Here is a 27207-nt window from a genome sequence, read left to right on the forward strand (position 1 = left end):
GCAAAAAGAGCTTTAAAAAAGAAAAGTTGGCGATGTGATGGACCAGGAGCTGGCTGGACAGACGTGGGCATTACAGTTCGTCAATTTTACAGCGGTCCTACGGTGTTTGCGCATGCGCAGTGTGAGCGTTTACGGTAAGCCTGCTTCAACTGTGAGATACCCTCACGAGGAGCGACTGGATTTCAAACATGTTACGACCCTACGATTGGGAGCTGGTCATGAGGTGTTAATCGCTTCTCGTGACCCCATGTATACTACACGATGCACGACACACGATCTAGCAGAGACTCTAGCACAAACTCGCACGATCCCACAAAATAATCGCACGAGTCGGCTCAAAATGGGCCAAAAATCGCACAGTGTATGCCTGCCTTAAGTTGAATCATGTTGTCCTCTGATCAGGTCCATCATCGGTTTAGAAGCAGTGTGGACTGGAGCAGAGGACACTGCCATGAGGTACTCCAACACCTAGTCTCATGTCATCATTAGCTTTAACATCCTCAGTGATGGATAAGGTGGAGAATCCTGAAATGACATTGTATGGAAATAATGTATGTCTCATAAACTTTAGGATACAATTTTAGAGGAGGTTTAGGAATAAATGCAGTACATTATTTTATTAACCCTGCCAACAGAATTGCAACATCAAATAATAGAAATATATACTTTTCTAAGTGTTCGTGTACGTTAAGGGTGTAAGAAAACATTGATTTGGCAATATATCGCTATATTTCACGGCGCGGTTATTGTATAGATCCAAAAAAAAATGTAAAAATTTTTTTATAAAGAAAAAAAACATTTAACTGTGCTAACATCTTCATAGCACGTAAACACCTGTTCACTGGGTGTGACCTTGTTAAACTACCTCACTCCTCAATGCATTTTAGTTTGGAAGTAAAACGTACTGGGCACTTTTATAATAATGATAATGGGTTTGATTTAGATAGCCCCTTTTTTAAAGGAGACTCAAAGCGCGTACAGAATCCATTATTAATTCACACTAGTCACTACTGGTGGTATTAAGCTACAAAGTAGCCACAGCTGCCCTGGGGCATACTGACAAAAGCATGGTTGCCATTTCACACCTACGGCCCCTCTGACCATCACCAACATTCATGCACAATTCATACCCATTGATACAAGGCAATGTGGGTGAAGTGCCTTGCCTAAGGACCCAACAACAATGACTTGGATAGAACGGGAGTCGAACCCCCAACCCATCAGTTACTGGTTGTCTCACTTTATCACTGAGCCATGGTTGCCGTAAATGTATGTGGTAACTATTTCTAAGAATGATAGTTTGATAAACTTCCCACTGGATATTGGTGCTTGAATTACAGTTAGTTACCATTTATTTGTTTTCGCAAGTTAAAAAAAAAAAAATCAAATAAATTGTATTTTATACTAAGGTGAAATGTGGAATTATTGATATATATCGCGATGTATATCGTATTATTTAGTATCGAGATATATTGTTACATATCGTATTGTGACATGTGAATGGTATTGTATCGTCAGATTCATAGCAAAGCACACCCCTAATTTACATATGCATTAAATATAGAACATGGCTGTGTTAAAGTCGTACTGTAGTTAAAGAACTACATGGACACTAATATGTGAGAGAGGAAAATGGGTGGAGAGAAGTTTTCACAAGCCTGTGTGGGTGAAGGAATAATGTGTTTATTAAAGCCGAGGAGAGAGTCTGGCTGTTTGAAATGATACTTTGCAAAGAAGAAGCCAGTTTGCCGGTGTTGCTATGAGGCTGACGGAAGATGGCAGGAACACAAATGAACACGGATGGTTGAATTGGATCCATAGACAGCAGGTAATTGACAAACACTGTGAAAAAACAAGCCAGTGAGCAGAGGAGGAGTGAACGCTGACGTGTGTCAACGCTTTTGGAAAGAAGCCAAATGTATCTATTGTTCTGTCAACTGAGCATGGTGTCCAGAGACTGTCAGGGCTGGAATGCTCTGATTGAATAGGTGACGCACTGTGGTAGATCAGTGATGGGCAACTCCTATCACAGTGGGGGCCAACATTCATATCAGCCATTTTGTGCATTGATAAAAGAAAGATCGTTTTTGTGTATTTTTTACATTTTTTTCTCATTTTGTGTTTTCTATTGATCTATCTATTTTTTGTGTTGTATACTTTTCTGCATTAGAGTAAATGTGTGTATTTTTGTTTTCATTTTCTGATGTTTTTCTGTAAGTTTGTGTATTTTTGTAGTCATCTTGTGTGTTTTTGTTCTCCTTTTGTTTTGAGGTTCTTTTGTTGTCGTGTTTTCGGGGTCATTTTTGTTTTGTGCATTAATGAAAGAAAGATTACAGGCTTTTGGGGTATTTTTTGTGTTTTCAGATTGATTTTTGCCCATTTTTGTACACTCTTATTTTGTCTATTTTGTATTAATCTTGTGTGTTTTTAAAGTAAACTTGTGTATTTTTGTTGTCATTTTGTATTTTTTTTTATTTTGTTTATTTTTGTAGTCATCTTGTGTAATTTGTATATTTTTGGAATCATTTTTGTACTTTTGTTTTGGATTTTTAGTTGTCTTTTGTTTTCTGAGTCATTTTTTGTGTATTTTTGTTTCGTGCTTTAATAAAAGATTACAGGCTTTTGTTTATTTTTTTGTCGTATTGTGTTTTAGTTTTATATGCTCTTCTGAATTTTTGTATTAATCTTGTGTGTTTTTGGAGTTATTTATGTATTTTTGTTGTCATCTTGTGTGTTTTTGGAGTTATTTATGTATTTTTGTTGTCATCTTGTGTGTTTTTGAAGTAATTTTGTATTTTGTGTTTATAGATTGATTTCTGTCTATTTTTGTTTTTATATACTGTTCTGTATTTCTGTGTCTTTTGTAGTTCTCTTGTGTGTTTTTAGAGTAAATGTGTGTTTTTTGTTGTCATTTTCTGTGTTTTTCTGTAACTTTGTAGTCCCCTTGTGCGTTTTTGGAGTCATTTTTGTATTTTTGTTGTTATATAGATTTTTTGTGCATTTTTGTCATCCTTTTGTCCTTTTATTGTATTTTATTGTCCTTTTGTGTATTTTTTCTTCTTTGTATTATTTTTTGGAGTCATTTTATTTGTTTTTGCAGTTTTTTGCTGTTTTTATGTAATTCTTTACTATGTGGCCCAAAAAAAACTTGACCAAGGGCCACCATTTGCCGATGCCTACTTTAGATGTAACTTGTGATCAGTGATGAGCTTTCAGAGGAGAGTTCAGCTCTCATACTCCTCCTCTTCTATTACTTTTTGCTGCATCCTGTCAGAAATATCTCTCTAGGATTCCTAATGAAAAATGCATAATGTGTTACACATGTTTCTGCCATCTGTGGTTTGACGCTTGCAGACACATTTTCTCTCTATTGTTTCCATAAGTAAATTCTCATGTTGCTCGATAATTCTTGAATGACATCCTTAATGGACTCGATGTTTGTCATATCGCCGTCATTAGGTTCCTCTAAACATCTTGTCATGTGGGTCATGTTTCCTTTTATTGCTCCTGACCTTTCCCTGTCCGCTGAGATGAGGTGGACAGTAAATCCCAAGCTCACCTTTTGAGCAGCTGTGATGTGTAGCTGTACAAACGTTTAATTTGACATTTTGTCTGTTTGGCACAAGCAGCCTCTCGACTGGAGCACAGTCGGCTCTGTGCAAAAAGGAGTTTCAGGGTCAGCTATTGTCCCACAAGAGCCTGGATGTGCTGTGAAGAGGCGGAAGGGAGGTGATGCTGCTGTTTTTTGTTGTTTGCAAAGTGTTTTCTCGTGTCGCTCTTCTCTGTCTTGAACAGAGAGGCTTGAAGAGGGAGATAATGTCACCACGCTCTCATGGGGAAAAGGTTTTATACTGTGTCCTGTCAGTCGATCACGCAAGATGGGACACTTCATGTCCCACAACGTCAAGATGTTGTCACTAATCAGGCTCTTCTATTGGCCCAAGGTTATTAGAGACCAGTGCAAGGCAAGGCAAAGTTAGTTGTATATCAAATGTCATACACAAGGCAATTCAATGTGCTTTACATGATGAAAGAGTGCAACAGATTTAACAGTTAAGAACTATAAAAACAGCAGTAAAAACATTAAATCAACAATATGATTGAAAATCTCCCTCTCAGTCATACGCAGTAGAGAAAAAGAGTGCCTTTAACTTGGATTTAAAATGTGCACATCGGATGCTGACGTCAGCTCTGCTGGCAGTTTGTTCCAGTGGCGGCTGGTGCATTTTTCTCCTGGGGGGGGCTCCAACTCCAAAATAGACATACACCAAAAACAGGGTTTGTGTAGCTTTGATCAAATAGTAGGAAAATTGCAGTCACAGGACTGCTTTCAAACTAAACAAATGTATTGCCACAGAACCCATAAACAAGCAAGTAACAAACAAATGTAGTTTATACAATGGGGTGAGTGAGTGTGTGTCAGAGTTATTATTTGAAGTTAGTTAATTTAACAAGTAATTAGAAAGGAAGTATTTAATGAACATACACAATTTAAGACCTGACAAACTATAATTTAAGACCTATTTTACAAAATATGGACATATACAAGATTTGAAATATTCATTGTTTAATACAAGGGATTAGTTTGAATGCACTCACTAATGTTTGAGTTCTGGTTGGCTGAGCGGGGCGGGACAAACACGCGCAGAGTAAACAATCAAACAAAGAGCGGACGTGACGACCATAGCATGACAAAATGGTGTGTAGTACGGTGCAGATTTACGGTTTTAAAGCCTCTTCTTATTATGGTTTCAACAATATATCTGCAGAGTGCTGCTCCAAACGTCTTCTCCGTGGCGGGCGCCATGTTTGTTTGACACTGCTTAGTGCAGGAGATATGTTTTTTCCGTACGGCTCTGATTCGCTTGGTTTCTTTCAAACCGAGGAAGTGAGCAGAACCGTACCCACTTTATATCAAAAATTAAGGAAGTGGGTGTGGCTTATAGCCAGGCTTAATTTGTTCCAGTCCTTTGCAGCATAACAACTAAAAGCAGCGTCCCCATGTTTGCTGTAAACTCTGGGCTCCACTATCTGACCTGTGTCCGTAGATCTGAGAGACCTACTACTATAGGTTCATACCTGACTAACATCTCACTGATGTATTCTGAACCAAACCCATTCGCAGATTTATAAACCAGCAGCAGAACTTTAAAGTCTATTCTGAGGCTGACTGGGAGCCAGTGTAAAGACCCGAGCTGCAGTGTTTTGAACCAGTTGTAGATATTAGAGCCACTTTTGGGGGATTCCTGTCAGAAGACCATTACAATAGTCCAGTCTGCTGGAGATAAAAAACATGGACCAGTTTCTCCTGATCTTTCTGAGTCATTAAACCTTTCACTCTGGAGATGTTCTTTAGGTGGTAGAAGCTGTTTTTGTGGTAGATTTAATTTGACTGCTGAATGTCAGATCTGAGTCAATTAGAACACTAAGGTTTGGGACTTGGTCTTTAGCTTTGAAGATCAAGACTCAAGGTCCTTGCTAACAACAGTCCTCTTTTCCCTGTTACCAAAGATAATCACCTCCATCTTGTCATGATTTAGTTGAAGGAAGTGGAGCCAACTCTCTCCCACAGACACACTTCAGAAGTCACTGGCATGCCGACAACAACAGAAAAACTGCCAAATGCATTCAGCAGGAGGCAAACGTGACATGGAAAACATCATGCATTATTTATCTCTACATCAGTGTAAGCCAAACTACAGACCCTGACTCAAATCAAGAAGTGCTTGATGACTGAATTTCCAGGAACCACAAAGTCAAATATCAGATGCGACACAATCTCAGAAGAAAAGACGCATTCATTTGCATATGATTTTATATTTTACTTCAAAAATAAACATGTGGATACATGAGTTTCTGTCACCAACTATCATCACAATGGATCTATTTAAAGCTGCTAGGTAATTCTTCTCGTCAGATAAAGACAGACAGTGTAGGCTTCATAGATTATTAAATTAAAGATCATTTGCTCAAGATGCCGCTCGAAAGGTTTGTTGTGATCTCCACTGTACACACTCGGTTTATATTTGTCCCGTAAACGGACTCCACATTCGACAATTCAATGCGCAAAACTCTTCTGACATTTGCTAATAAGCGAGTGAATTGGCTGAATGAGCTGAAACTGTGTGTGGAACAACATTGGGTCCTTTTCCAACTTTTTTCTCACTGAACCACGGTCCTGAATAATGACAAGGTTTGATCCAGCTTTAATGCAATATACACTGTGCCAGCCTGTATAGATGAACGTCACAGCTCTGTGCTTGGCTGCTATTTTAAATTTAGTGAAATATAAAAAAATCCAAGCAGCAACTCGTTTGATTTGATCTATTGCTGAGAAAGAAGACAAAGAAGTGAAGGACAGAGCAGAGCTCATCATTTCATCTACTTTCAGAAGGCTTTCAGCTCTGAGCATTTTTAGTGTTCTCCTTTTTATTCCACTCCTACCATCTTGGCAATACTTCCAATAAGCAAGCTAGCTTAAAGCTAGCGTTCCCTGCACTCTTCCTTTCACCTTTTCTCCCACAGAAGTGCACTGGTGCATGATTTGTCTTACTTGAAATACTTCCTTATCTGCATCGTGCTGTTGGAATATGAAGGACCGAGGCTGAATGGTTCAGTGATTCCATTTCAGATGACATTACTTTGGTCCCCAGCCTATGCAGTTTATTAGTCAGCAGCCATCACTGCTTTTTCAGCAAGATTTGCATTAATCGTGACTCCAAAGATATCAATAAATAATAAACTGTGACTCATTTGCGGTGCATGGGATGTTTTCCTTACTCGAAGACTCCCAGGCTTAGGTTCAGAACGCTCGGTGAAAAGATGATGCAGCAACACTTACATTCAAAGAAGTTATCAACGAAAAGATGGATTTTCTTTTTAACGCCTTCACCAGCATGTTAAAACCCCCACAGATAGTCTCAGGTATTAGACAAGGTTGGGGTCAATTACATTTTTCAGTTCCAATTACATTTTCATTTACCCATATTCAATTACAATTCAATTATGATTACAGTAACCAGCATTTTTTTCCAATTACTTTTAAATTACAATTATTTTTCATCCTCAGAAAGTCAGTTACAATTATGTTCTCAATGACTAAAGTTCAATTACAATTAATCACAATTACTGAGTCTGAAAAAAATAACCTAATAAAAGCTAAACTTCTAGTTTTATCTTTCTGTTAGCTTCTGTGTTCCTAAATCAGCTGTAAAATACACTAAAACCAAAAATATCTATCATCTAATTTATTTCCTATCTATTGGTCACCTCGTTAGGTTTTATAATCAATGAAAATATAGGCTCTGATATTTTTGGTGTTGGCGTCTGAGCTTTTTTTTGTGTCAGTATAGCCCTTGATTAAATGTTTTCATAAAATGGTCAAATGTGGCAAAGCTTGATATGAAACATATTTTAATAATTGTTAACTACATATGTGTAGAACTGTGATATGGTTCCTCGGTTTTGCATTAAATTAAACAATTTTTATAGAATTTTCATGAAAATTACAATATCAAAGTCAATTATCTGAACACAATTACAATTTAACTATGATTACGGCAGCAACAGATTTCTAAAATTACAATTGTAATTATGCCATAATTGTAATTAATCATTAATTACATGATTACAATTATAACTGACCCTAACCCTGGTATTAGATATTGAGAGGAAAGTGGAAGAAGGCCTGAGAAGGAGGGGTGCAGTAAACCTGCTGACCCATCAGCAGTCGCTGCGTATCATAGTAGGAGGCAAAGAAAAATTTGATTAGCAAACTAATGAAATCACTAGTCGGTGTGTGTGTGCACGCTAGTTGTGCGTGTTGTGGTCTGTTTCCTGGTGCCTCCTCTCATCTGCGCTGCCATTTTGCATCACTGATGCAAGGAATTAGTTCATTATTAGAGCCGTTTACTGCCTTTATTTATTATCGTTGACTTCCATTCCCTTGGCTATAGAGCTGGGATAAACAATCATTTTTTAAACAATTCATTTTTTCAATTCATTTTTCCAGTTCGATTTAATTATTGATTATCTTCCCATTAATCGACTGAAAGTAATTTATACATGTTGATTTACATATCTAAAATTAAAAAAAAATAACTTGTTTTCCTTGAAGCTGATATCCAGAGTTTCTGAGGAATCTACGTTTATGTTATGATTCTTTTGAAATGCAAAAAATACCTAACTAGTCTTTTACTATGGTCTACTGTCCATAATCATTGATATACATTAATGTATATAAGTCCCTCCTTCGTCCTATAGATCCCTATATAAATGGAAACGATCGCCGACTGCGCCCAGCCAATAGGCTTCTACTTCCTGTTTCTGAGACTGTCAATCAAAGTGAATGCGGAACTGTGCACGGAAACAACAGTCACAACAGCAAACATGTAAATATGATTTTGGCTCTTACCTGATCCATAGACCTATATCAATGCGACCTTGTTATGTTCCGCGATGCGTGCGCAGAAAAGTAGAGGCGTGGCTTCTGGTAGCTTGGGAGAGGCAGTGGGAGGAAGGGAGGCTGTTTAGGGCGGAACATCAAGAAGTCCTCTCAGGAACTCCGGATATCAGCTTTAACATTGCAATATATGTTTATTGCTCTTCAAGTCAAAATTCCAAAATAAAGTTCAAGTAAGAATATAAAAGTACAAAATAATGCATTCAGAGTCAGAGGTAGCGTTCAATAAAAAATTATGAACCAACATAATTTAATATTTATGTTGAAAACACACTGGTCTAGCTTACTGAAAGAAGTGCATCTTTTGATTCTTCATTCACATGAAAATAACAATAAGTTAAAGTAATACACTCTGCCACTCACATTTTTCTTAAACTCAAAATTCCAAATGCTAATACAGGGAACAGCTACCTTCAACGAACGAGTGCGTGCCTTCACTGCCTTGCACTTTTGAAACTCGGAGGAGCCACTTGCTTTAGTTGTTCTCCGGTCTTTGTTTTGGTCGAACGACGCATCAGTGTGCATATTTTGCGTCACCGTATTTTTTGTCCCGGCCCTACTTGGCTCTGATCGCTGCTACAAAACAGCTATGTATATATATATATATATATATATATATATATATATATATATGTGTATATTGTATATTTTGAGAAAAAATATTGAGATATGCGTTTTGGTCCATATCGCCCAGCTCTAATAAAGTAAATAAAGATAGGTCACCCAGGGAGTTTTAAAATGCAGTCATAAATAATACAAACCAATCAGTGCATTTGGCCCAATTGGACTTCCAACAATAAAGTACACATAGAGAATTACAGAGTCATCCATCATCTCCTAATGTCTGTAAAGAGTTAACATATTTGATCAACAATTTTAAATGTGTGTTTTTGTGAAGGCAAAGAGAGATGGTAATCGTTTCCATAAGATAACGATAAGTTACTTTATCTATCCATTCATGTATTGCGATTGCCTTTTTACCAGCAGTTATCAAAATGCCAAATAAGTAGGCTATTTATCAGCAAGCCTGGACAATTAATCCTATGAATCTAAAAAGAGTGTGGGAAACCTCATGGGTAGATTAGTGTTAAATCTACTTCCTAACACTTTGTGAAGCTCTGTCCAGAAGGAATTAACTACTAGACATTCCCAAAAAATATGCCAGCGATTGAGTCTAAAATGATTTGTATGAAAATGTGTGAATCCTCCTCAGATTCTTAAAAGCGATTTAGTGCAAGTGCCACAAATGGGTTGTTTGTATTTATAATGTTTTATTTTTGAAAATGACTATACCCTCTATGCTAACAGAACTCCACTATTTCCTTTGTCCAGCCATGTGTAATTTTATCTTCAACACTACAGAAAAAATGTTTTATCTCTGAATATCTACTGTTTTTTTCAGGCTTAAAGACGTACCTGATCTCTGGCAGAAGGATGGAGTCTCATTGTCTTTGTACCTGCTCCAAAATGGCGTTGGTTGGGCCAGCGGAGCATTCGGATTCCTGTCGCCACACAGCGACAGTGCACACGCCTGATGGCGCTCCGTCAGCGTGCACATGTCTACCAGAAACAGCCAAGGTGAGGGATAACTGTTTATCATAATAATCCAATTTCCTGGATTATTTAGGAGCATGTGTATTTTAGTCAAAGGTAAACATTTAAGCTTCTTGTTATTCTGTAGCATCTGCATATTCAGTGCATCTTTGATTACACCAGATGGTTAAATAGTATTTTTTTTTTCCATGTAATATTACCTCTATTATTATTCTACGTCTTCTCTACATGCGACACTTTTCACCCAACATAGTTTGTACAAATGTATTCGTTTCTATGCTGAATGTTTTTTGCACATTTGTCTGATTAAACCAGTGGTTCCCAACCTTCTTTGAGTCGTGACCCCATTTTGATATCACAAACATCTGGCGACCCAAGGACTTTTTTTTTTTTTTTAAATTAATTACTTTTTGATCATGTTTGTGATATAGTGTTATGAGTAGCACTATAGTGACGAGATGCACCAGCTCAGATATTTTTATGCTGTTTTTTTTTTTTTTTTTCTAACTAATTTTATATTTGAGGAAGTGAAATTATAGAATACCCTTTTAATTTGAAAGAGTAATAACAAAAAATAAAAATATATAATTAAAATTTTTATTATTTATTTATATAATTAACATTTTTTTTAAAAAATTCTACTGTATTTAAAAAAAACAGATTTATATTTGAGAGAGTGAAAGTAATAAATACAGTTGTTTGAGTTTGTGTGTCTGGTGTTTTAATGTGAAAAAGAATAATAATCTAAAAAAATACAAAAATAGTATTTGTATTTTCATTATTATTTAATTATTTAATTAACTATTTAATTAATTAAATTTTTGTACTGTATTTTTTTAACTAAATGTATATTTGAGGAAGTGAAAGTATACAATAGTTGTTTCAGATTGTGTGTGGTGTTTTAATTTGAAAAGAATATTAATCTAAAAAATTACAAAAACATTAATTTTATTATTATTTAATTATATAAATAACTATTTTTTTCTACTGTATTTTTTAAAAAACTAGATTTATTATTGAGGAAGTGAAAGTATAAAATATAGTGGTTTAAGATTTTGTGTGCTGTTTTAATTTAAAAAAGAATAATCAAAAAAAAATTACAAAAATATAATTTTATTATTATTTAATTATGTAATGAACTGTTTAATTATTTATGTTTTGTACTGTATTTTTTAAACTAGATTCATATTTGCGGAAGTAAAAGTATAGAATACAGTTATTTGAGATTGTGTTTGGTGTTTTAATTAGAATTTTTTTTATAAAAAGAATACAAAAATATAATTTTTATTTGTATTATTATTTAATTATTTAATTCACCATTTCAATATGAATTTTTTTTAACTAAATTTATATTTTAGGAAGTTAAATTGAGAATACAGTTGTTTCAGATTGTGTCTGGTGTTTTAATTTGAAAAAGAACGATCATCTAAAACAATTACAAAAACATAATTTTGTATTATTATTTAATTAACAATTTAATTATAACGTTTTTCTACTGTATTTTTTTTTTTACTAGATTCATATTTGAGGAAGTAAAAGTATAGAATACAGTTATTTGAGATTGTGTTTGGTGTTTTAATTAGAATTTTTTTTTTTTTTTTAAAATACAAAAATATAATTTTTATTTGTATTATTATTTAATTATTTAATTCACCATTTCATTATGAAATTTTTTTTAACTAAATTTATATTTTAGGAAGTTAAAGTTGAGAATACAGTTGTTTCAAATTGTGTCTGGTGTTTTATTTTGAAAAAGAACGATCATCTAAAACAATTACAAAAACATAATTTTGTATTATTATTTAATTATATAATTAACAATTTAATTATAACGTTTTTCTACTGTATTTTTTTTTTACTAGATTCATATTTGAGGAAGTTAAAGTATAGAATAGAGTTGTTTCTGATTTTGTGCGGTGTTTTAATTTGAAAAAGAATAATCATCTGAAAAAAATTAAAAAATAGTATTTTTTTATTTTTATTATTTAATAATTTAACTGACTATGTAATTATTTAATGTTTCTATTGTATTATATAATAACCTAAAAAAATTACAAAAATCTAATTTTTCTAATCAATTACAAGACATTTCAGGCGACACCATTTGAATTTTGGGCGACTCCACATGGGGTCACTACCCCAAGGTTGAAAAACACAGGATTAAACCCCTGAATGAAATCTAAAATGTGAGAACTTATTTATTAGGCTTTGAGCAGCGTTTTTCTTGTTTGATAGTCGACGTCATGTTTTACCTTTAGTACTAATCTACACAACATGTCAATCCATGGTCTGTTCCTCGCTCTGCCTTCAAGGTGAGTTTTCTCATTGACTTTCTCCTGCTGCCACTTGGTATTGGACTTGCCAAAACCCTGCAGCTCATTAGTCCCTTCAATTACCTACAAATTCTTCCTGACTGTGCATAAGTCACACAAACCAATCTGTCTTTTAATGGCATGTGGACCCTGTGGTTTCTGCACCAATCTGTCAGCTCTCTGTCAGTGCCGGTAAAAGGAACAAGTGTAATTGTGCATTACAGTAGATGGATTTAAGAGAGACTCAGTAGAGGTCATTGCATAGCATATAAGTAGGAAAGCTTGAAGCCCCCTTTAAGGCTGACCCTTTACAGCGTTATCATAGTCTGCAAAGATCATATCTGAAAAACCATTACATTAATGGATGTGGAGTGCAGCTGCAGCAGGATGTTTATGCACACGACAGGTTTATCTCTTACATTATATTGGCAGAGCAAAAAGCAACAAGTGGCCTAGTTTCAGGTGCAATAAAAAAAAATATGAGAAAAAACTGTTTTAATGACATTTTAGAGGTTTATTGACTGTAGCAAACTGCAAAATTATTAAAAAAAAGAGGAAGACTGTTAAAAATGTTGATGAGTTCCACCTTTAAAACCGTTCCTGTTTTGAGGCTCACCTCGTTATTGCTTTTTCTAATACACCCGTTGTTAATGTCCTTAAACACAAATCAGCTAAACCTGATTAACAACCTCAAATGCTAAACAAATGACAGATCCATATTGCTGGATTAAATTTGACTTCATGTTTCATGATAAATTTATATTTATATTTGTATTTATATTTTATTTTAACAAATCAGGGTTGAATTATTTTCAACATAATTTCATTATATATTATAGAAAGTGTCTATTTGTACAGTTACCGTACAGACAACCCCCAATGCTATTGGTACGGTTACCGAAGTACATGTAAGTAGTGTCTTAGGGTTAGGTTTAGCTTATAACCCAATATCGCGACATCTTTTAGGGTTAGGGTTAGAGTTAGGGTAAGGTTTAGTCTCAGTCACATGACCTAAACTGGCCAAACAGGGGCGCTGCGTACGGATAGAATGTCGGTATGTTTATACGGCAACTGTATGGATAGCCACTGCCTAAATTATAAACATTTGTTTCAGAGGGTGGGGGGATGGGGGGTTGGGGCTTACATATTTTCCTTTAGAAAATGTATGCATTGTGAGGTTTAAGGTTTGTTCTAGATTCTAGCTTCCTAAAGTTGGGTACGCAAATTGTCATAAATCCAAATTAAAAACAGGGTGAACCAGGATTTAAATCGACCAGCCGTCAGAAGCCTTCATGCATCTCATCAAAAAAGTGCACATCTGGCGAGAGCTGCATTGCTTTACGCTTGCCAAACTTGCCTGATGCCCTCTGCCACCACGTACTTGTGTGAAAGTGGATTTTCAGCTTTAACAAACATGAAAACAAAATACAGAACAATACTTTGCATAGATAACAATTTAAAAATCTATTAAATTCAGCCAAACATGGCAGAGTTCTGTTCATCCTCTCAACCTCAAACTTCTCATTAAAGTTGTAGTTAGTTGTATTTCACAGTTTCAGAGTGATGAATATGTTGTATTACTGCCATATGTTCAATCAGTAAATGTTTGATAGATTTCTTTTTCCTAAATACAAGAGATTGTTTCTCACTGAAAATGCCAGTATTATTAAAATAAATCTAATAATTCTGTATACGATGTATTATTGTGTGCTTACAGATTCTTCTTCTTCTTTTTTTTAAATTTTTTTTTTTACTTTTTTAAACTCAGAGACAAATTTCACTGTAGGGCTACATTTGTTTATTTCGAACTTCAATGAGGAAAAAGAAAAAAACAAACAAAAGAAAAAACATACATATACTGTATATATGTATACATATTTACATGTTAACAAAAATACATTATAGTAAGCAATTGCAAATAGCTATTACAACATTTTTCTACTATACCGTTCATCATTTCAAAACCACATTCTGTTTGAAAAGGGTGTAGGAAGAAGTAAAAAAAAAGTTAAATTAAAAAACAAAAACAAAAGGGCACATCACTAGATACGCAGTAAACATGATGTTCCATTCTGTATCTGTTTAAAATGTCAGTTTTAAAGATGTGTTTAAACCTGCCTATTGTTTTACATGATTTCAATTCATCACTGCAGTTGTTCCATAATTTAGTTCCTTTTATTGAGACACAGTGAAATTTCATATTGGTTCTCACTGGTTGTATTTTGAACATGAAAATTCCTCGGAGATGATGTTTGCCTCGTCTCACTTGAAAAAACCATTGGACACTGTTTGGTAATTGCTCATTTTTAACTTTGTACATACTTTGGATAGTTTAACCAGATCCTTAAATTTTAATGTATTAAGATCAATAAAGAATAGGTTTGTTGGTTCTCTGTCGGTGGTTTTGTTTATGACTCTTATTGCTCTTTTCTGTAGGATGCTCTGTATTTGTTCTGTGTGTGTTCCCCCACACCTCCACGCAGTAGATCATTTATGGGAGTATGAGGGAACAGTACAAAATGTATAATGAAGCTGTATTTAAGACATATTTGACTTTATCTAAAATTGCAGCTGACTTTGATTTATTTCCTTTGATGTAGCTAATGTGTGATTTCCAGCCCAATTTCTCATCTATTATAACACCAAGAAATTAGATTTCAGACACTCTTTCTATCTCTGCATCATTTGTTGTGCGCTTTTTGGTTGAGCAAGTTGGACGGTTTCCAAATATTATAAAAAAAAAAAAGTGTTTAAATTAATGTTAGTTTATTCAAATCAAACCAGCTCTTCATTGTATATGACATGACATTATTATTAGTGTGCAGGAGTAGGGGGTACATGGGTTCAGGTTAAATGTCTGAAGGGGTACGGGACTGTGAAAAGTTTGGGAACCACTGGTCTAGATGAAGCTTGATTTATTTAAAAAAAAAAATTGCAGCTTTTCGTTGTTGAAATCTGAATAGAAATAGCTTTTAATTTCATTAAACTGTTTTCTTAGTTTGGATTTTAGCATAAATTTCCAGCTCAGCTTAAGTTCTTTGGTTTTGAAATGTGATCCAACTAAAACTGTACTTTGATATTGAGGATGTTGGTTGTTTGGGACGACCGTGGCTCATTGGTCTAGTGGGTCGTCCAATAACCGAAGGGTTGGGGGTTCTAATCCCGCTCTATCCGAGTCATTGTAGTTGTGACCTTGGGCAAGGCACTTTACCCACGGTGCCTCGTATGAATGGGTATGAATTGTGCATGAATGTCGGTGGTGGTCAGAGGGGCCGTAGGTGCAAAATGGCAGCCACGCTTGTGTCAGTCTGCCCCAGGGCAACTGTGGCAACGTTGTAGCTTACCACCACCCACCGGTATGACTGATGTGAGTGACTGGTGTGAATGAATAATGGATTCTGTAACACGCTTTGAGTCTCCTCGAGAAAAAAACACTATATAAATCAAAGCCATTAGTGTTTGATATACAGTACAGTGCTCTGTACTGTATAGCTGTAGCTAAATCAACAAATTCAATAAAACCTGTCATGCAGATTTCTTGAGCCTGTGCAGACCTCCATGTAATAGTGTCATCATGACTTGCGTATTGTACATCTGTTTGTTCTGTATGGAGATTAAAGGTGGTGCATTAGCACCATCAGAAAGTTTCCATCTGCTACAATCACGTGCACGAGCACATTTAACCGGCAACAGCAATTAAGCATTTTGGAGTTTGTTGAATTGCTATTTGATGCACTTTAATCCACGTATATAGTGTGTTTTTTCACGCATCTACCATGTCTCTGCCCCCGTAGCCTCCCTGTCTGTCCTGCAGTGTCCGGTTAGCAGCAGACGATCAGTCTCTGGATGAAGACGTGGTGCATAATGGTTGCCATGACGTCCAAAAGACCATCAGCAGCAAGGTTAGCTTGCTGTTAAATAAAACTGTAAAATTTCTACATATGTTGAATTTTTCACTTTTTTGTTTGCAAATAAATTTGACCTTTTGCTGTTTATTATATATTTTTAATTGAATAGAATGTGTGTTATTTTAATCCATCTCTTGGGTGTTCTTTTTTTAGCTCAGCCGCAAAGCTCAAAAATAGTTCAAGGAAGTAGATCTCCTTGAGTCCCAGCTATTGTGGCCAGAGATACTGTAATGTCTAAAGTGCCTTCAATTATTTTTTTCTTTTAAGTTGATAGTTTCACACCTTTTGGAAGATTAAGGCTCATTTTCTTTCCTCTTCTCTTCAGGACTCCTTGAACGTGAAGTGTTCTCCTGTAGTTGCTGGAGGCCTCAACAGCAAGGCTTTAAACGGGCTTCTCAACCCTCGGCTGGAGGCCTTGAACAACAGCCAGACGTCATTGTGTGAGATGCTTCAGGAGAAGGAGAAGAAGACCTGGAGTGGTGGGGCCATGGGCATGGATCACACCGTGCTCATCCCACTACGCTCCAAAAATTTCAGGGAGAGGAGTGATGCACACTTTGTAGATGTTATCAAGGAAGACAGGTGAAATAGTGACAATAACAAAGCACTAATCTTTGCAGCAGATATTGAGACAGTGGCCGTCATTTATCAACCTTCTATGAAAACGGGTGCAGATTTGAGTGCACATTTGCTCGCTTGTGATTCATGAAACTTTTGTATTTGACCAATCCCAGCGTATAAATGATCAGGTGTTGATAAATGCGGCGTCTGAATTGGATCGTCCACTAAGGTCAAACAAGATGCTTTTCCAAGATGAAAATTGGCATCCTCACATCTGAGGTGGAGTAACATGTGAAAAATGGACTTTAAGAAGCGCATTTAAACGATCTGTGGAAGAGGATCAGCTACTGAGCAGGTGAAGTCTGCCCCCCTGTGTGCGCTGCGAACAACTACACAACAAAGATCCCGGAGACACAAACAGATATGACATTTATATCAGCCTCAGTCCACACACTCTAGGCAATAAATATAACATTAAAACAAATTAACGATTGAAACACCTTTTAAAAAAAGTCTCTGTACAGCACCTTATTCTCCAATACAGCGTATAGCAGCGCGTCCCATGTGTGTGAGTGTGTGCACACTGGGTAAATTTGCGCACTCCTGCTCAGACGGTAGCAGAGTTTATCAGCGGGGTTACATGGTATTTCCATGGACGAAAAACCAAAAAAGTGTTATCAGTCATAATATGGGCTTTTTTTAAAATTCATTTTATTTTGTGTCATTTGTTTTAATAATCCGTTTAGATCTGTTCTGAATGTGTGTCTGTTTATGCCTAAATAACAGCTGTGGCTTGTCATATTTTGGCTATGCTGAACCACAAATCAACACTCTCAGATTGTCGTACATGAGCTCAGACCAGATGTAGGCTCACGTCAGAATTGATAAATATTTTTATTTGGTCGAACACACGTCGTATGCTCAGATCTGAATCTACGAACGGTTGATAAATGAGGGCCAGTGTGTTTTCAGGAAACTGTGGAACACTAAAATGTATTTTGTTGTGCCTTTCACAGTCTAATGAAGGACTATTTCTATAAGCCTCCACTTAACAAGCTGAGCCTCACCTTCCTGGAGAAGAGTCTGGAGGCTGCTTATCGCACAAGCTACCAGGAGGAGGTCTGTCTCTGTCTCTGTGGGTCCTCACAGCACTTAATGCCTAATGGTTACTGACTGAGCATGCATTTCATATATCACTGTTTTTATGGCAATGACAATTACCATCCCACTGATGTTGCATTTGTAGTTACATGTTCCTTGTTTTTCGTGCATGTGGTGTGCGTTTTACTGTTTGTCTGAGGCCTGTCTGGGAAGGCTATTAACTCTGCATTACCAGCAGATTGGTTAGGACTGCAGTAAAACAGAAAGCACTGCAGGACCCTACAGTAAGTCTTAGTTAGCTTGGGGTGTCCTCTGCTGGTGTGATCATGGAAAGGCAGTTTTATTGTCAACCCCATCAAAGAAAAGACACATTTGAGATCTTTCTATGGGGCGCTGATTGTAAAGTTGCACATGCTAAAACAAACAGCAACTCTTTACAACATTTAGCAACAAACCACTTTTAAAAAACGTATTTGAATTTTTTTTGATCAAAGTGTTAAGTTTCACCCATGAGATTAGATTTTACATTTAACATTTACATTTAACATTTACATTTAACATTTACATTTAACATTTATATTTAACATTTACATTTATATTTAATATTTAGATTTAACATTTAGTTTACATTTAATATTTTTCATTTCAATATAGATTTAACATTTATATTTAACATTTAGATTTAACATTTATATTTAACATATAGATTTAACATTTAGATTTAACATTTAGATTTAAATGTAATATTGAGATTTAGATTTAACATCTATTTAGATTTAATATACAACATTTGGATTTAATATTTATATTTAACATTGACATTTTTTACGAGAAAAGTGAATATCACGAATTTCACAAATATTGCTAGAAATCTGGTCAAAAGTAACGTAAAAAAAATTCCCATACGTTTTCTAAATGTGGTTTGTTACTAAATGTTGCAAAAAGTTGCTGTTTACAATCGGCGCCCCATATCTTTCTGCCACTTTAACAAATCATGGCGTTTTTTCCCCCAATATTTGAGTTGAAATTTGTGTAAATATGAAGTCTTTTTCTTCTGTTTGTATTCTGTCTCAGGTGGAGACTCGAGCGTCGGTGCAGACGTTAGCCAGCCCGATGTTCAGCTCCTTCCTGGACATGCTGCTGTGCTGCTCAGTATTTTTGGCTCTGTCACTGGCCTGTTTTCTCCAGCCACTTGTTACTCAGCAGGTTCTCTCAATGCCTGCTGTGCTGCTGACAACAATCGCTGCTCTGCTGGAGGCCCTGGCTCTGTTATTTGCTATACGGTGAGATCCTAAATATATTGCTATAGTCCTATTAATTAAATATTATTAATTAATTAAAAGCTCAGCTACTGACTTAATGACAGATTCAGTAGGAGTAGTTAAATATATATACAGTAAAAAGCACTTTATAAATAAAACTTACTTACTTACTTACTTACTTACGAAATATAAATTAGCTTCTCATGTCATCTGTAAAGCAACAGGAACAGTGCTTCAAGAAACATACTTAGAAAAAAGTATTTAGTCAGCCACCAATTGTGCAAGTACAGCCACTTAAAAAGATGAGAGAGACCTGTAATCATAGGTATACCTCAACTATGAGAGACAAAATGAGAAAAAAAAGAAACATTACAAAGGGTACATTACAAAGTATTGCGATGAACTTTTGTTATTGACCAAATACTTATTTTTTACCATAATTTGCAAATAAATTCATTAAAAATCATACAATGTGATTTTTCTGGATTTTTTTTTCTTCATTTTGTCTCTCATAGTTGAGGTATACCTATGATGAAAATTACATCTCTCATCTTTTTAAGTGGGAGAACTTGCACAATTGGCGGCTGACTAAATACTTTTTTTGCCCCACTGTATTATTAATAATAATAATAATAATAATAATAATAATAATAATAACTCGATTTACATTTATCAATAGAATGGATGGGAGACCACTGAGAATTTCAGGTGCCACAGTGGGGTGGCAGTCACCCCAGTGGTATCTGTCATTGTGCCCTTGGGCAAGGCACTTCACCTACATTGCCTAGTATGAATGTAGTGTGTGAGTGAGTGTTGGTGGTGGTCGGAGGGGCCGATGGCGCACTATGGCAGCCTCGCTTCCGTCAGTCTGCCCCAGGGCAGCTGTGGCTACAATAGTAGTTTACCACCACTAACTGTGGAGTGAAAGAATAATGCCTTAATTCTGTAAAGCGACTTTGAGTGTCTATGATAAAGCGCTATATAAAACTGATGCATTATTATTATTAATACAATTGTTTAAGATTCTGTTTTATTTTTGAAATATAATAATCAATATTCAAAAATGTATTTTTCATCGGTATTTAAAAAAGATGTTTTTATCAATTACTAGACATTTCATGTAACCTAATTTGTAATCCAGGTGATCTCAAGGTTGAAAAGCACTGTTGTAAATGTTTGATTGAAATCTTCTTTGACTTGTTTGGGAAATTAACTTGTTTTGTGACATTTCTTTTATTTTATATATATTTATTTTGTTTTTACATGTTCAAAAATAAATGAATCTAATCAAATAAAAAATTATACTGGTGTAAAAAAAAAAAAAAAGTTTATTGGATCAAGCTTGGATTAAGCTAAAATAATAGATTTCCAAATGATTAAAATTTCTAATTAAAGTTGGGGGGTCGTTTTTTTTTCTGAATCACTCTACAACTGTTATTGTCATTTATTCATTTATTAGCAATTTGTCATGACTGTGCCATATGATTAATGACAATTATTACTTTAATTTGTCTTTTAGGTACTCGTAGCAAGTACTTTGTTGATCACATTATTGTCTTAATTCTATCTTGGTGGCATAGATTTAACAAGGTATATTGACATGACAACGTCACATACGTAGCTGCTCTAGTCTCCGTTTAAAATGAATTGATTGTTAAATTACATTTTGGCCAGGATAACTGGATTATTTTGAAAATATATAATATAGTAAATTTGACCTGTAAGAATAGTGTATTATTGATCAAATCTAAACTAAGTAAAAGTTTTCTTTTAGTTCAAATGTTAAAGCTAAAAAACACTACAGTTCTGATCTTTTGAGTCCATATGAGCCCTTTGGTTATTTCAGCATGGCTTTCTACTTGGATAATACGCTTGCTTTCACCCGTGTGGTGATGAGAATCCTCTCAGGCTGGGTTGCTCGTCACTTTCTGGGTGCAGTCCTGGTGTCCCTGCCTGCTGTAGCAGTCTACTGCCATGTCAGCTGTGACATGCACCTCTCCATTCAGGTGGGCTTGTTTTGTTTTCTTTTTGTCTTTACATGAATAATAATAATAGGTAATAATAATTCAACTGTGTTGGAACATTTTGCTTCTTAACATCACGCCAACTTTGAACTTGAACCGAAGCTTCAGTATTTGTGACCCGTGTTACCTTTTGAATGATCTTTAAATGGTGAGTCTTTATCCAAGCATTTCTTCTTTTTTGCCCTCAGCTCACAATGTTTCTCTGCTGTGCCGTCAATATTGCCATCATTCAATATTGCAACTTCTGCCAGCTCAGCTATTGGATGCGCTCAACACTTGCGACTTTGGTGGGCCTGGCACTGCTTGCTTTGCTCTTTAGCTCTCCCTGCAGGTATGGCTCACTTTAGTGTAAAAGATTCAAGATTCAAAGTGTTTATTGTCATCTGCACAGTAAAGAAACATGTTTCACTCTGCAATGAAATTCCTACTTTGCTGTACACACTGGATGCCAAAAAAAACAAAAAACAAATAAAGAGATAAGTATAATAACAATAATTATAATCATTTATAAAAGTAATAGATATTTACACTGCACTAAGTTTTAGAACACCACACCTTTTCCAGTTTTTTTTTACTGAAAATTATTCAGTTTATTGTGTCATTGCACTCTGAAATTAAAGCATAGAACAAATAAGCAATTTGAGTTGAAAAAGAAATCATAGAATCAATTTATTTGACCAAACTGTATTCTAAACTTTGAACTCATCAAAGTACAGTGTTCCAACACTGCTTTTATGCACAGAGGGGGTTGTAAGTACTCGAGAAAAGTTGGAACACCTGTAGGAATGAGTAGCACCAGCTTTTAAGGCTGATTCAACCTTCATTGCCGCAGAACAGCTTTAAATCGTTAACTCACTTCGTGTTCCCTGAAAAAGGCCTATTTGTAAAATTCTGAAATGTACATTATTTTTCATTTTTGGGGAACCAAACCTTTTTTTTTAATCTCTGGCTGTTCAGTATTTACCTTTGTACCATTTCAAGCTATTCACTGGACTTGCACGACTTGAATTGTAATAAATAACTTGTAAAACCGGTAGTGTACATACAAGGTGGAAAAGATTGAAAAGTCAAAATTAAAGTCTATCGTGCATTGTGAATCATATTCAGTTCTATCAGCTGTTCAGGAGTCTGATGGCAGAGGGAAAGAAGGAGTTCCTCAGTCTGGTGGTCTTGCATTTCACACTTCTGCACCTCCATCCTGAGGGTAGAAGTGGTGTTACAGTTAAAGAAAATGGATCTCAAAAGAATTTTAGAAGAATTTAAGTTGAACGCTTACACATATATTTGCATTAAAATTAGATATTTCTTATTGTTTCAATGATTGAGAGATTTTAAGAAGGTATACGTAAACATTTTTAAGGACAGATTGTTATAATGCATAATAAAAGTGATTTTGAAAGTTTTTGTTATAAAAAGAGAAATCAATGTTTAAACCTTTTGGACAACAACTTATGTATCTACTACATTGTATTTTGCCGTTATATGGTAGATTAGTACTTTCAGTATGCCGAGGTCGGCCTAAGTGTCCTATTTTTTTGAAAGTCAAAATATGGTCACCCTACAAGTTGCACTTGCACAAAGACTATTTAAAACATACTGTTAGCATTTTTTTTAATTAAATATCACACAAAACTGTAAGCTGGTGATGGTACTTTTGCTACTGTTTGGTCTTTTTGCTGAGTAAAAGATTTTTTAATTTGTAAAAGTTATGCTTTCTAATAGATTTTCACCTTCTTAATGGCTGTACCCCTTTCCTGTCAGATGGGATGGTCCAAAAAACATCACTAACAGTTCCATCACCCCATGGGGAACCTTCGCAGATGCCGACTCACAGAAGCAACTCTGCACTGAAGCCTGCGTGGCCTTTTTCCTACTCCTGGTTTTGGTGTGGTTCCTTAACCGTGAGTTTGAGGTCAGTTATCGCCTTCATTACCATGGCAACGTGGAAGCTGATCAACATCGCATCAAGATTCAAAACATGAGGGACCAGGCAGACTGGCTGCTTCGCAACATCATTCCCATCCACGTGGCCGAGCAGCTTAAGGTCACCCAGAGCTACTCCAAGAATCACGACAACGTCGGGGTCATATTTGCCAGTATCGTTAATTTCAGTGAGTTTTACGAAGAAAGCTACGAGGGAGGCAAAGAGTGCTACCGGGTTCTGAATGAGCTCATCGGTGACTTTGATGAGCTGTTACGAAAGCCTGCGTTCACAAACATTGAAAAAATCAAGACCATCGGTGCCACTTACATGGCAGCAGCAGGACTCAACGCTCAGCAGTGTGCCAACGCAGCACACCCTCACTCCCACCTGAGAGCTCTTTTTGAGTTCTCATTAGAAATGATGCACGTGGTAGACGACTTCAACAAAAACATGCTGGGCTTTGGGTTCAAGCTTCGCATCGGATTCAACCACGGGCCACTCACAGCCGGGGTAATTGGTACCACGAAGCTCCTCTACGACATCTGGGGCGACACCGTCAACATTGCCAGTCGCATGGATACAACAGGTGTGGAGTGTCGAGTTCAGGTGAGCGAAGAGAGTTATTGTGTGCTGAGCAGCATGGATTATGAGTTTGATTATCGAGGTACTGTGAATGTAAAAGGTAAAGGGCAGATGAAGACTTTTCTGTACCCTAAAAGCTGCGACAGCGGCCCAGTGCCTCAGTACCAGCTCTCGGTCTCGCCAGAGATCCGAGCACAGGTGGATGGCAGCATTGGGCGCTCGCCCACTGATGAAATTGCGAGCATGGTGCCGACAACCAGTACCAGCACAAGAATCTCTAACAACATGCCACCCAGTGCCAGCGCTGGTTCCTCCAAATCAACAGGGCTTAGTCACGTGAAAGAGGCAAACAGATGTCCCGCCGCACAAAGTTCTCTCCCCAAAAGATCCGTTTCATACAGCGGCCTGATAACTACATCAGCAACGTGTTTAGATGGACCTCCACCAAATAAAGAGCATCTCATCATCTCACCATCAGTGCAGCACGTTTCATCTGAAAATGCAACAAAACCCCAACAAGTCAATGGGAAGGACATGTATGTGAGTGAATGTGACAGTGATGTTGGATTGTTAACCAGACTATAGGACTTTTTCTAAAGTGACACTTCTACCCTTTAAGCTCCGATTCCTGTCAGCTGTTGTTTGTAGAAAAGCTTAAAACACGGTACGTAAAAAGAGTTAAAGACTTTGCATTTTTTTTTTAAGGATAATGATGGACAACAAAAGAGCTGTGAGGAACTTACAGTAAACAGGATGGGAGTTATTATTTACATATTTTGCCTGCTAAGACTTATTCTAGACTATTGCCATTACTTTTTTTTATGAATAGTTTGTTTTTTATATATCTTTTAAGTGCCTTTAGAATAGATAGATGTGTAGACTTAAGGTTTATAGAAGGGAAACATTAAAAAGGGAATCATATAGTTCAGTTTAAAAGTATTCATTTTATTGTGACTTTACTGTTTGCTATATCTTTGCTTACGTCTTACAGCAGTAAAGGCTTCACCACATGTCTCGCTGAAACTAATCTTTCAAAGGAGCCTTAGATACAGTATATGATGTGCGTGTACTTGCATGCACCCTTCTGTATCGCTTTAACAGTTTCGCTAAAGAGAGCGAACAAGGGTAAAGCAAGAGGCTCAGGATCAACTCTGTAAGAATGAAATTCTCCATCACAATGCTTTAAATCATCGCAAGTTCTGCCTTGTTTAGTCACTGAGACAATCCACATGCCTAACCCAGGCACCCGTGAGGTGTACGCTTAGTGGAGCGCCGAGGTCTTCTGATAACAACAGTTCAACTGTGTTTGTCCCCAAAATGAATGAAAGGCCTTATGACTTAAGGTAATGGTAGCACTATGTTAACAAATTAAGGTGGGGAACCTCATCATAGTTGGTATAATTGGGGAAAAAGTGAAAAACAGGAAGTCCATAATTATATGGATCTCTGTTATGGAACCTGTCAACACTTTGGCCCCCTTTTTGTCAAAATCTCTTGATCCGCTGCTGTCGCTAAGTAAAAACAAAGCTCTCTTGCTTTGTTGGGCCTCAGGATTTTCACTGATGAGCATCTGCTACATTTGATCAGCATGCACCAACTATTACAGGTAATGTTTTCATCCTCCGGTGAGAACCGATGCTCTGTTTTGTCTTGACAAGTAGTTCATAGTAAGCACTGAGCAGCCATGCATTTAGATAGAAAAAGCAGATGCTTCAAATGTGTTGTAAATTTATGGGGCGCCAATTGTAAAGTTGTACACGCTAAAATAAACTGCAACTTTTTGCAACATTTAGAAACAAACCATGTCCAAAAAACGCATGTCATTTTTAAAAAATGTTACTTTTGACCAGATTTACAGCAATATTTGTGAAATTTGCAATATTTTTTTCATCTGAAAATGCAACAAAGCCCCAACAAGCCAATGGGAAGGACATGTATGTGAATAAATGTGGCAGTGACATTGTCATTGATAAATTTCAATGTAAATGTTAAATCTAAATGTAAATGTTAAATCTAAATGTAAATGTTAAATTTAAATGTTAAATCTAAATGTTACATTTAAATAAATATAAATATTAACTCTAAATGTTAAATCTAAATCTAAATATCAAATGCTAAATCTAAATGATGAAATTACATATTAGCTAAATATTTAGTTTCACCCTTCACATTTAGATTTCAGATTTTGCATTTAAAATGTACATTTAGATGTAATATTTAACATTTAGATTTAACATTGACATATTTTAATTAAAAAAATCAGACATTTCAGAAATATTGCTGTAAATCTGGTCAAAAGAAACAACAAAAAAAAAAAATTCACATACGTTTTTTAAACGGAGTTTGTTGCGAAATGCTGCAAAATGTTGCATTTTATTTTAGCATGTGCAACTTTACAATCGACGCCGCATATTAATTGTTACAAAAATCTTGAGCTTTTATCTGTGGTAACCGAGTCGCCTTGCTATCTTTTGGAAGACAATGCTGGATTCAAACAGGAGGGTGCTTTTCCTGCTTTATACTTTCAAAAAGCATGATACTTGATGTAATAGCACTGTAAATACAAAGGCAGTGCAACAAGTGTTTTATATATGTAGATGTTAATGCTTTTTCACAATTTCCCTTTATGCTACAAATTCAGGATGACTGAATCTTCTCACTGTGGCATCTATATTACTGTTTTCTATTTATTCTGCTAAAAAAAAAAAAGGGACTACAGTATTTGCTTCGGTGCAAAGACAAAGAGTCAAAGTTGCTTAACTTTAGGTTTATAAGTTGAAAATACCTTACTCTCAATAACACAAATTCATTATTAGTTGTTTCTTTTTTTCAGCTTCACAATTCTCTAAAAACACATGATTTAGCAATATTAACATGCAATTTACTTGGCTTTAAATAAAATTTGATCAAATTGGCTATTTTTATAAGATAATGGGATGGAAAGCACGTCTAATTCTTGGCGTTTGTACAGATTCCTGTAAATAACTACATGTGGAATTATTGGCAGTTTAGTAATTATTTACCGTTGAATTATTTTAGAGACCTGTTGAATTAAAATAGTATTCCTGTTTGTACCATTTTTAGTGAAGGCCAGGATTTATGAGTGACATTGCATCAAATTTCACTTTTCTATTAACTTATTTTTTGGAAATACTTTGTCTTCATGAAGTAAAAAGAATAAAAGTCCTTGATACAAATAAGGGTATTGTGCTAATGGTGTCAAACCACAGCATTGACTGTCTCACAATATACACTGACATATTTGTGGGTTTGGTTGGATTCACAAATAAAAGGGACTTTTTGGGTCCGATGAGTGAAGTGCTATAAAATGATGATGCCAAAGAGTAATTGTCATCTCATAAAATTTAAGGTCCTTTATATGCTTTAAAAAACACAATTGCACAACGGATTAAATTGTAATGCACAGTGGATCTTTTTAGTATCAAAGCATTTGGTGTTATGTGAATGTATGAACTGGTTAATTTGGCAGTGTTGGAATAATACTACTGTTTTCTGTT

The 27207-nt window shown here is 35.7% G+C and overlaps 1 protein-coding gene across 1 annotated transcript in view; it reads left to right on the top strand.

Moving 5' to 3' along the window:
- Positions 1-25644, top strand: part of LOC114468005 (adenylate cyclase 9) — a 52801-nt gene extending 27157 nt beyond the window's left edge. Inside the window, exons 2-9 of the mRNA XM_028454605.1 lie at positions 9864-10039; positions 16122-16229; positions 16561-16817; positions 17813-17915; positions 18972-19180; positions 21006-21165; positions 21372-21514; positions 22945-25644. Of these exons, the coding sequence (XP_028310406.1) occupies positions 9864-10039; positions 16122-16229; positions 16561-16817; positions 17813-17915; positions 18972-19180; positions 21006-21165; positions 21372-21514; positions 22945-24274 (2486 nt within the window). The 3' untranslated portion in view covers positions 24275-25644. The remainder of the gene's footprint in view (positions 1-9863; positions 10040-16121; positions 16230-16560; positions 16818-17812; positions 17916-18971; positions 19181-21005; positions 21166-21371; positions 21515-22944) is intronic.
- Positions 25645-27207: the final 1563 nt, after the last annotated feature.

Source organism: Gouania willdenowi, chromosome 8 (genome assembly GCF_900634775.1).
Source record: "Gouania willdenowi chromosome 8, fGouWil2.1, whole genome shotgun sequence".
NCBI classification, from domain to species: domain Eukaryota; kingdom Metazoa; phylum Chordata; class Actinopteri; order Blenniiformes; family Gobiesocidae; genus Gouania; species Gouania willdenowi.